Genomic DNA, 11,884 nt, shown 5'->3' on the forward strand with positions numbered 1-11,884 from the left:
AAAATAAAAAAATGGATATTACACTGATGATGAGTGTTGGGTCATGATATGTACAAGCGCACACACACTGCCCATTGACATTTAATACAAGCCAATGTACCCATGTATTTACAGTAAAAGCATGTAACGTTCTTTTTTTATCATGTAGTATGACTATGTAGTTTGTTTCACATCACCAAATAACCCCAGATTTGAAAGTAATCCATGAAAATAATTGCACATAGATCAGGATACAGGATATAAGTTAACTATAATTAAAGTGCATGTCAGCAGCAAATGGAGTACCTCTGAAAAAATCAAATAAATAATTTACTATATTATTAAATCAATTAATACACTTAAAATAAATAAATGACATTTGATTTTGAATTGTTTGAGAAAAGAAACATCTGTGTATTAATTGTGTCATACTCTTTGTAGATGGTAAATTAACTAACCACGTAAGTTCCTCCAATGTGGGTCTACATAACTATAAAGCCTTACAAGTACAAAAAAAGGAGTAGAATAGATGTGATTGGTGACTTTGTGCGTCTACACAGTTTCAGGAACTGGAGATGAGGGGGAAATGACTAACGCTTGAGGCTTAAAAGGGCACGCACAGTTCTTCTTTTAAAAACTATTTGAGGAGACGACGCCTGACATGCAGCTGAAACTTTCTGTATAAGGTTGGTACAAGGCTAAGGTATAACACTGTAATTTGTATTGAATTGCGGCACAAAGATTGTTTTTATGGGTCTGGAGGAGATGTCACAGTGTTGATTAAGTGGCATTGGAACTTATTTTTTAATCTGTTTAATTAACGTATATTTTTATTGTTTCTATTTTCTTTATTTAGTTTTTAACACATTGAAGATGTATTTGATTTCTTTGTTTTGTTTTGTTTTTCTGTGTATTTTTTCAACATCCAGGACTTCCAGCCTTGCAGTGATGGCTTTCTTGTGCAAGGCACTGACTCAAAGCCTCAGCCATGTTGGTTCCGTAGCTGTGGAGGTTTACACGACGGGCAACAGGGATGGTTTGAAGAGAACCTCCCTCCTCCTGCTCACCTGCTCGCTGCTCAGCATCTTCCTCAGCTCGTTGCTCCTCCTCTACCTCCGCTTCATCCTGGGCTACAATGCGACCGTGGCCGGCTGGACCTCCGGATGTATCGGGATCCTTCTGACGGTCGCCCTGGTTCTCTCCCAGGGGGTCCGCTGCGTGGGGATTCTGTTCATGATCTCCTGCTTCATGAAGCAGAGCCGGAAGCTGCTGCTGACGGCGGTGTTCACCTTCGTCATCCTCAGGAACGTCCGTAACACGCTGGAGAACCTGACGGCCTTGATCAGGAGCATGATCTGCAACCTGAAGGCCAAGAGGGCGGCCATCTCCTTGACGCCACTGAGCAACTACATCAAGATGCTGAAATGGGTCGGCGTCATCCTCGGGCAGTTCAAGGACCTCGGGTGGCTGAAGCTCGACACTGACCTCCGTGTCTCCCCCAAGATAGATTCGGAGAGGTTCAGGGAGAAGCTGGCGGACGCCGAGCGGAACCTCAACGAAACGGCCGGACGCGCCCTCTCCATCGCGCACGCCGTGTCGTCCGTGACGCACAAGATGTTCCCGGCCGTGAGTTTCCTCCTGCTGTTCGCCTTCATATCGCTGCACGTCAAGAAGTACCGCCGCGACGTGAGGTACAAGAACGTCTTCATCAGCGGCAGATTCGTTTCCTTCGACGAGCGGCAGGGGGCGGAAGGGAGGCCCCGCGTTCTGCCGCTCACGCCCGAGGAAGCGAAGACGTACTTTTTCATCCCGTCCGTACATCCCACCAGGTCGGAGGGGAGAGCCGCGCTGAAATTCGTCCTTCCGGCCATGTCCCATTTTGTGTGCTGGGTTCTGTTTCTAGCACTCGATGCGCTAATGTATTATTTTGTCAATATTGTGACGACGTACCTGTCGGAGCTGGAGCCGTTCAACGTCCCCTTGGTAATGAAACTGAAAGTAAGTTGGGTTTTAAGTTACAATGAACCAATGAATGGGCCCACAACCATTCACAGCCACCTTAACCGCCATTGTCCGTTTGAATCTATAGGCGACGAAAACCTTTATCGGTATTTCCACCGCGGAGGAAAACCAGAGAAAGGACTTTTCCTACTCCATCACCCTGTTCGAGAAGAAGTGCCTTCCCAAGCCCAAACTGCTGCTCTACGACTCGGTGGCTCCGCTGGCCGTCATCGTGGCCGCCCTGCTGGCCATGGCCTCCATGGCCGGCAAGCTCACGCAGCTCCGGCTGCTGGTCTGCGAGCGCTTCTTCTCCGCCGACGCCGAGGAGAGGGTGAGACACCTGCACGCCAAAATCCTGAGGAAGAGGTCGAAAGCCAGGGCGAGGGAGAGCGAGGGAGCTGATGGCGGCACGTTGAGGTCCTTTGTTTTCGAGGTGAGCGTTAATTGGTCTTTTGGGATGTTGTGAGTGAACGTCTCCTTTTTAATCAGCCTGGGACAATTTTTCTCATTTTGTACTTACCTGTGATGTCATCAGTATTTACTCATGTGCATGTAAATCATAGGCTAATTGGATGAGTTTCTTATTATTTTGTAGATGTTATGTGAAAAGGTTGCTCGAATTTCCTAGTATGGCATCCATGGAAAGTTTAAACCATGCGTGTATGTACAGTAACATAACAGCATGTCCTGACCCTTTTAAAGTCTCACAATTTGATATAAATTTACAAACACTACTAAATTTTCTTTTTTCAAAAATAACAATTTATCCCTTATTTATTAGCTAAAGTTTTCCAAAGAAATATCTCTAGTTTGAAAACATTGCATTGGGGCAGATTCTTAAAACAATAAATAAAAGATGTGGAGGGATTTTGTGCAGTGTGTGTTTCCAGAGTTGCATTTTTAAACCGCATTATGACATTTCTTGGAAAACTGGTGTATACAAGTGTATGCATAAAAAGCATAAAAACGTAAACGTATAAACATAAAAAGTGTACTAACATAAAAAACACTGATTTTGCACATGTTAGTTATAGGTTTCATCTTTTGAGCTTGTGGCCGCGTTTCCACATCAATCTTGTTGAAATGATTTCAAACGCATCTAAACAGCCTTTCTGTGTACCGAGGTCAACTGTGAGAATCAGTATCATAGTCGTATATATAGATGCGCTCAACATAACCTCCACATCGCTGTAACTTCTGTTTCCTTGTAACCACATATTGGCCGTCTTTTTTCTTCCTCTTCCTTCAGCCGCATTTCTGGTGTCCGCTGCTCTTCGGAAAACAAGACAGAGATGAACAGGATTCCATGTCGGCTGCTTGAGGTGCGATCAGTAAGAAGGCGGCTTTGGAGCCCGAGTTGCATTATTTGTATCAAAACTTAAGAAAAGATGAAGATCTGGGACTGCGATCACCAATATATCGTAGAAAAAGTTTAAAGTTCCTTCTTACAGAAATGCACATGCAGATGGTGTATTTTGTATTTTAGAGGAGCTACCCGTCGCTACTGGACACACAGGGACAGAATTGGTCTCGATCTCCTCATTTCAGTCTGGTTAAAATAGACAAAAATCACAGAACAAAAGGGGTAACGGTGAAATAATTTAATTAATTATTGATGGTATTATGCTGGTTGTGAAATATTGCATCACCAATTTCCCTCCTGAAGGTCCCAAGGCAGACAGGACTTGCATGGGGATGGCATTTATGCCATTTTTATTTTGTGTGACTTTTTATTTTGTGTTCCTCCTTGAAAGCTGTCCCAGGAGATCCAATAAAACGAGCCTACGGAAATTAAATCAACCGATGAACCGTACTGAAAAAATAAAATGTGCGCCCTTTGAAAGAGCTCCCTGTGTATTGCAGCTTGTGGCAACAAGCCATTATCCAGCAAGACAACGTCTGTGACCTTTCATGATATAACTGGATAGCTTAGATTAAACCTTTAAACCTTAATTACCTACACACACATCTAAATGATTGATCATTCAATTACAGAATGTTTACTTGAATTGTGGATACCATAAAAGCCACAGGGCAAATTGTGGAATGGAAGCGTAACATTCTTAAAGAAAGAGCATTCCTTTTGTGTGAGTACATTTTAACATTTCTGATAAATATCACTCATTTGATGCCCCAATACAACCCCATATTGGGTTTAGCATCAATATAATTTATTTTTAAGGTTGGCTGACCTTAAACATTTATATATTTTTATACTATATCTATACACTTGGTTTTTATAGGACAAAGTTATTACATCTTAAAGTTGTATTCTTTTAAATTATTATTTATTCTAAATGTGGGTTTTTTTCCCTGCGTACTGTTTTATCAATTGTATAATTGCACAATAAATGTATTCTGTCTAAACACTGGCTCCAATTATCTCCCTAATTCTGTACATAATAGGCTGCGTACCGGACATAATATGATTTCTGCATGAGAGATGATTTAGAATTGTACATTATTACATAATGTCTTACTCAGCGTGAGGATCCCTACGCTGCAGTGGGTCTAATGTAAAAGGCTGTTTTGAAGCTTTATGGATAAAACAACTTAAATCAAGTTTATCTTCTCGTCAGATGAGGTATTGTCATTATTATTGCCGTGAAAACGAAAGGACTGCAATCGATAATCTACCATGGGGACGTGCGGGGCTCCAGATCCGATGCTTTCCCCACAGAGCACTCACTGTGCTTACATAATGGGAGACAGATGTTCCGTACATGTGCAGCGAGCGCCGTGAATCCACGCAGTTTGTTAGTGTCACTCTCCATTAGAGTCATTTAGGAGATGGTGTAAATAGACTATGATATTAGATTCATATTTCACTGTGCCCTGATGGAGATCTTGAAAATCAAGGGAGGTAGGAAGAAAGGACGGACGGACGGACGGATGGACGGACGGACGGACGGATGGACGGACATATAGATAAATTGTTGTCAGAGGTAGGGATTAGTCAGGCCTGGTTTTGTGTAATTGATTTGGATTTGTTTGGCACAGATTTATTGTGTAAAATATGGTATTGGAAAAGTGAATTGAGTTAAAGGACTTTGTAGTCGCTGCTAACCCTGCCCTGTCTAGGGCTGAGGTCTTTCTTGTCTTTCTCTCTCGTTCCTTTTGCTGGACCACGTGCCGCCTCTGTTTCAGACAAAAGGGAGGAACAGGTTCAGTGCAAGCTAGCAGGGTAAAGCACAGGAGGTTGTGTCTTCTCTTTCCTTAGACGAAAGCTTGCAATATTATGTGCTCGACGAGAATTCTGCGTGCTTACGAGCTTGTGCCAGAGGCCTACAGGCAAAAATTCAGGAACCATAAAAGGTCCGGTGGTCAAACCTTTGATGAGTTTGCATGAGAAAAAGGAGTGCTGCTAATGAGGTCAAGTATAGTTTTGAATCCCTTCAGCAGTTCAATTAACAAAATGGGTCTTCACTGTTTAAAGCAGCTGTCTTTGACCAATGAGTTCGTTCTATCTCATAGAACTGTGTTTGTGTCTTCCTTCTCCTCGGACAGAAGTACGGTATCACCCTTTCTGAGACCTGATCTTGGCCACCCTCTATCTGAAAAGGCTAAGGGACCACTGTCACCGCCACATGGGGATCATGAAAGTTTCTACTGTCATCGGAAGGGTCACATTATTGCTGATTGTATTTCTCTGAAGCATGAACAACAGTTTCCGCCTAGCTTACCACAGCTGAAGGGCATGGGTCTGATTAAGAGTGTCACTTCTGGGTAAAGACAATGAACCTGATCCCTATTTCAAACCCTCCATGTCAGAGGGCTTTGTTTCGCTAAATGGGGATCCAACAGATCAGCAGCCAGTAAAGATACTGAGAGGCACAGGAGGCTCCCAGTCTATTATCCGAAAAGGCATTTTACCTTCAACGTCCAAATCATCATGTCACACATCATGTTGTTCAAGGTGTTGGAATGGGCTTTGTGTGTGCCTCTTTGCACAATATTCATGTTCACCAATTTCATTCTGAGTAATGATCTAGCTGAGGGCAAGGTTATGCCAGTGCCTGAGGTACTAGACAGCCCTGATTTAAACAGTGAGTCTGACAACACAGCACAAATACTTCCTGACATCTTTTATGCTTGTGTGGTTACAATGGCCCAGTCAAAGAAGTATTGTCTTGACTAACCTGACTGTTTTCTGGTTACAGAGCAGTTTCCTGATGCTGTTATTGCTAGGCCAAAAGGTCACCCTGAGGTCCAACCTGCTAACGATGTGTCATCTCTCTCCAGTCCAGAGGTGGTAGAACTGCTGGCCACCCGGGAAGAATTCATCACAGCACATCTGTTCTTAGCCAGGAAGAAGCCAAGCCAAAGAAAATGGCCTAAGTTCTTGATGATGGCCTGTTAATGCATCGCTCGACTAGGGGTGTCTCAGAGGATGTGGACTGGAGTGCAGTTTACCAGGTTGTTGTGCCTACAGCGTATCATTCTCAGGTGCTGTCCTTAGAACATGACCACCCATCGTCAGGACACATGGGGGTCACAAAAACCTTAGACAGAGTCCTTAAACATTTTTTTTGGCCAGGACTCAAATCTGATGTTGTTCATCATTGTCATAACTGCGATGTGTGTGAAGTTCTTGGCAAACCAAATCAAGTGATTCCTCCGGCTCCTCTCTGCCCCATCCAGAAATGGGTGAGCCATTCGATAGAGTGATTGTTGATTGTGTGGGACCGTTGTCAAAGACTGAAGATGGGAATCAGTTTCTACTAATAGCTATGTGTGCTTCCACTAGGTTCCCAGAAGCCATCCCACTATGGAAAATCACAGCTCCAGTCATCACCAAGGCTCTGGTAAAGTTCTTCTCCTCATTTGGTCTGCCCAAATTGGTTAAAAGTGGTCAAGGCACCAATTTCAAGTCTAAGGTGTTTGCCTAGGTCCTTAAACCATTAGGCATTAACCATGTAACAAATAGTCCCTACCATCCTGAAAGCCAGGGTGCACAAGTAAGATTTTATCAGACCATTAAATGAATGTTACGCAAACACTGCCATGACTCACAGAAGGATTGGGACGATGGCGTCCTACCTGTTTTGTTTGCCACCCGCAAAGCTGTGCAGGAGTCGCTAAATTTCAGCCTGCTGAACTAGTGTTTGGACATGAGGTGAGGGGGTCCTTTGAAGGTCCTTAATGAGTATCTGGTCATGCCAGAGAAAAGGGCCGAGAGTACTCCAGAGTATGTCGCAAAGCTCAAAGATCACCTCCAGCTAGGCTGCTCTGTAGCTAGAGATGCCTTAACCTTTCCCCAGGTGAAGGTGAAGCAACGCTAAGACCAGAGAGCAGTCGCCCACTTGTTATTGCCAGGTGACAAAATTTGGATTCTTTTGCCTATACCTGGTTCTGCCCTCTCTGCAAAATTTTCTGCTCCTTATGTTTTGTTGAAGAAACTCGGTGAGACCAACTATGTCATCCAAAGCCCTGACTGCAGGCGACGGACCAGAGTGTGTCATGTCAACATGATGATGCTGTACTGCTCCTGGGAAGATCTAAATGGGTCATCCACAGCCCACGATGTGAAGACTGCTATCTCACCTATGGCTACCATTTCCAGGGTGAGCTATCCTGATGACGATGATGATGATGATGGTGATGATGATGATGATGATGATGATGATGATGATGATGGTGATGATGATGATGATGATGATGATGGTTGGTGATGCGTGGTGCTAAACCACAGGGGGTAAGGCTATGTAATACTGAGGTATGGTCCAATTTGCCCCACTACTTGTCTCATCTTCCTGACGACCAGCGTGATGACATTAAGAAACAATTGTGACTTCCTGTGACTGTTCAATTCCCTCACAAACTTCTGTCATAACCTATGACATTGTCCTGACTAACCCTATACCACGTGCTTATCGGGTTGTCCAGCTAAGAGGGAAGTCATAATAAAGAGGTTGACTTGATGGATGCTAGATGGATAGATAAAACTACCTCACATCAAAACAATAGGCAACAATAAAAGTATAAATAACAAAAAAAGAATAAAAAATTAAATTAACAGCAATATGGGCAACAACCCTAGTTTTCAAAAATGTTTTTTAATAGGATTTGCAATAAACCTCAAATGTATTACATGCTATTATTGATGGTGCTAGTACATGACCATTTAAGACATTTTAATGTCGATGATTCAGTCCTGTGTCCTGCATGCCAGTTCAAAATGGCATAGTTTAACAAAAGGTAAGGACAACTTTGCAATAACAAATAGATACCAAATGTAAAAATATATAGGCATAATAGAACTTCAGGAGGATCAGTCAGGCCCAGGTTTCTTCAGTCAATGATTTTATCGTGTTTATGTGGACTGTCAAGCGCCCCGCTTGCTGTGCTCGCATCTCCAGCGCTTCCTCTTGTGCATCTTGTGCTTCACATATTGGATGACGTTTGGATGATGATCTCACAAATCACCCCGGTTAGTGGAATTAGATGATGTCACAAAGCGCCCCAGCTACACAGAGCGGCTCGCTGTTCATTTGTTTATTCAAAGTTTATTAATATTACATGTGTAGTGTGCAAATTGCACCAAATCTGACACTGCACGTCCTTGGGTCCGCAGCAATACTCCCGCCAAGTGTGTCATAGATCAGATGAACAGTTGTCGAGATAATTGAAGGATATACATACAGACAGAGATTCCTAGAATTAATTATGAATGGATAGATAGATAGATAGATAGATAGATAGATGGATAGATAGTGTGGCGGGTCAAGGGGGTGTGGTCAAGCCGCAACTGCAGACAAGCGGTCCAGGCGCCCATCCGGGGGCAGCCCAGCTGCTGGGAATCGGGCGAATCAACAGAGGGGCTCCACTGATTTGTCCGATCCCAGACCAGGAAGTCATTTAGCCTCTGTTTTTCCCCGCAGTAGGGACTGGCGCGTGGCGGAGATGTGGCCCAAACTCAGCAACTTCGGGACTAAGCACTGGTGGAATGTACTGTATAATACAACCGCGCATGGGAACTAACCCTGTAGACTCTCCCCGTGTTTGCTAGCGAGCCACCTTTTGTTTGAACAATTGATAAATACATGCCAAATGGCGTTGTTTTGCCTTCGGCTGCCTCCCCTCACCCATTCCCTGGCCCTGGGCCAGAACACACCTCCACATGTGGCGCCTGAACAACATGGAGCAGTGCGAGGCAGAGTCTCGGACACCTTTCCCCCTGGAACAGATGGTGGCACGATGGTCTGCGAGCGTGACCAGGAGGCGTTTCAGGAGAGCGAGCAGGCCATCCAGGTCAGAGTTAGGAACGACCACCGAACAGTTTGTTGACAACCTCCAGGCCTGCGCCACCAGCTGGGTGCATTGTCACCAGCCGGCCTCTTTCCAAGCCACCATAGTCCTCTGAGGGGACCGCCATGGGGCTCACAACTGGATCGGGCGTGGGAGTCGACGCGGGACCGGCCGTTACCAGCTCCACAGACGTCGCCCCGGAGGATGGTCAGGGGCCCACCTCCCGCCCCTTTCCCTGCCAGAGGAGGGATGACCACCAGTGATATTCCACCTCCTATCCCGCTCCACCCCACAGATTCTTCCGGGACCACTGGAAACTGGGCAGATGCCTCGGCATGTATGCTGGCGATGTAGACAGCCCGACCATGATTGCTAGGATAGACCCCATCATGGAGGTGATTCTCATTGCTGGTCCGCTGGATCCCTCCCCTGGTTCAGAAGGGGCCTACCGTGTGCCAGTAAGGTTACAAGGGGTTTACATCAGGCTTTGCTGGACTTTTGCTGTTCGCAGATGATGATTCAGCAACACCTGGTTCGACCCAGGGCTTTGAGTCGTCGTGGGTGGGTGTGCATGGGGATATTCAAAGGTATCCGATAGTGCTTGGAATTTCTTATACTCAAAATTCAGTTTAAGGGATAATCATATGGTAAAGTCCGCGGTCAGTTCCCGCCTGTCGCACACACTGATATTGGGCACAATATCAGGGGGCGCTCACTACTGTCTGTAGGGATATGTGAGTTTTTCGCGGCAACGGTCACCAGAGCAGGAGAGGGGGAGCCCCAGGGGGGGAACTTCCTCAGACCCCCAAGTCCATCCCATGACGCATTTTCCTCACGGGCCGATACATGTATGTATAGATAAGCCCGGATGGGTCTGTGTGGTTCTACGTAATTACCTGAAGGTGAACGCAGTGACAAAGTACGATGCCTACCTGATACCCCGCATCGATGAGCTTCTCGACCGTTTACGTACGGCTCATTTTTTTAAGGACACTGGATTTAACCAAGGGCTACTGGGAGATTCCCTTGTCCCAGCAGAAAAATCGGCCTTCTCCACTCTGAAAGGCCTTTACCAGTTTTGCGTGCTTCCATTTAGGTTGTTTGGTGCCCCTGCGACATTTCAACGTCCTTCATCAGCACGCAGCATTTGCCGCTGCAAACTTAGACGATTCAATTATTCACAGCGATACGTGGGAGCAGAATGTGCAACATGTGGGCACGGTGCTAGGGTCCCTGAGGCGTGCAGGGCTCACGGCCAACCCAAAAAAGTGCACGGTTGGGCAGAGGACGGTACGGTATCGGGGCTACCCCTTGGGTGGGGGCCTGCTCCGACACAAGGTGGATCAGACCGCTGCGGTCGCGAACACATCGAGACCCAAGACTAAGAAGTAGGTAAAGCAGTTTTTGGGGCTGGCCAGGTTGTGCCGGAATTTTCGGCACTGTCCAGCCCCTTGACCACCTAACTCGAAAGGTTGCTCCAGATCCGGTCCAGTGGTCAGAGCCGTGCCAGCAGGCTTTCAGGTTAAAAGCAGCTCTCTGCGGGGAGCCTGTACTGCATACCCCTAACTTTGCTCTTCCTTTCTTTCTGTAGACGAACGCATCGGACAGGGGGCTTTGAGCCGTCCTGTCCCAGGAGGTCGAGGGTATGGACCGGCTGGTGCTGTACCTCAGCCTTAGAGAGGGAATGTCTGGCGATAAAGTGGGCCATCACCACCCTCCGCTATTACCTCCTGTGTAGGGCCTTCACCCTGTTCGGACCAAGGCCCACTACAATGGCTCCACCGTGTGAAGGACCAATGCACGGATCACCCGGTTGTACCTGGCCCTCCAACCCTTCAACTTCCGGGTGGTCCACAGGCCGGGCGCCCAGACTGTCATAGCCGATTTCCTCTCCCATTCTGGGGCGGAGTCGGCTGTCGGCCGGACAGCACCCCAGCCTAAGTGCGATGGTGGGGCTGTGTGGCGTGCCAAGGGGCCGTGGTGAAGCCGCCGCTGCAGACAGGCGGTGCAGGCTTCCCATCCCGGGGCCACTCACTTGCTGGAGATCAGGCGAATCAACAAATGGGCTCCGCTGATTCGTCCGACCCCAGACCAGAAAGTAATTTAGCCTTAATGCACGCTAAATGGTGCTGTTTTGCATTCGCCTGCCTCCCCTCGTTCATTCCCTGGCCCTGGGCCAGAACAGACCCCTCCATAGATAGATAGATAGATAGATAGATAGATAGATAGATAGGTAGGTAGGTAGGTAAGTAGGTAGGTAGGTAGGTAGATAATTGATGACTGGTGACTTGGTGAATTGGTGACTATGCTTTTTTGGCCTGGCAGTGAAGCGTATTCATATTTTGAAATTAATATTTTTTGTTAGGTTTTTGCTTGTATAACTTTTATTTTACTCTTTATTCAAGTTCTCATGGTGCTGTGGTGAGTTGGGGTTGAGGTTGAAGTTTCATTCATTCATTCGATTTTACCTCAGCAAAATGTTTGCCGGCTTTGAACCTTTTGATTTGAAGACTCTTTTGGAGTACAGTGCCCACTGTGTAAGCCAGTCCAGTCCAAACTAATTACAACAAAACCCAAACCCCCACTGCACCCTTGGAGCCAAGCGGAAGGAAGAATGGCAAAGCCCTTGGATGAGTTGACGCTCCGTGACTCACAT

At 46.2% G+C, this 11,884-nt stretch overlaps 1 protein-coding gene across 1 annotated transcript; it reads left to right on the plus strand.

The window, feature by feature from the left end:
• Nucleotides 1–927: 927 nt before the first annotated feature.
• On the plus strand, nt 928–3,755 carry dcstamp (dendrocyte expressed seven transmembrane protein; the record flags this gene model as incomplete). Its single annotated transcript, XM_080004831.1, has 3 exons — nt 928–1,977; nt 2,069–2,413; nt 3,735–3,755. The coding sequence occupies 3 exons, from the start codon at nt 928–930 to the stop codon at nt 3,753–3,755; spliced, it is 1,416 nt and encodes a 471-aa protein (XP_079860957.1).
• Between the last annotated feature and the right edge of the window lie 8,129 nt (nt 3,756–11,884).

Source organism: Zeus faber, assembly GCF_960531495.2.
Source record: "Zeus faber genome assembly, chromosome: 8".
NCBI lineage: Eukaryota > Metazoa > Chordata > Actinopteri > Zeiformes > Zeidae > Zeus > Zeus faber.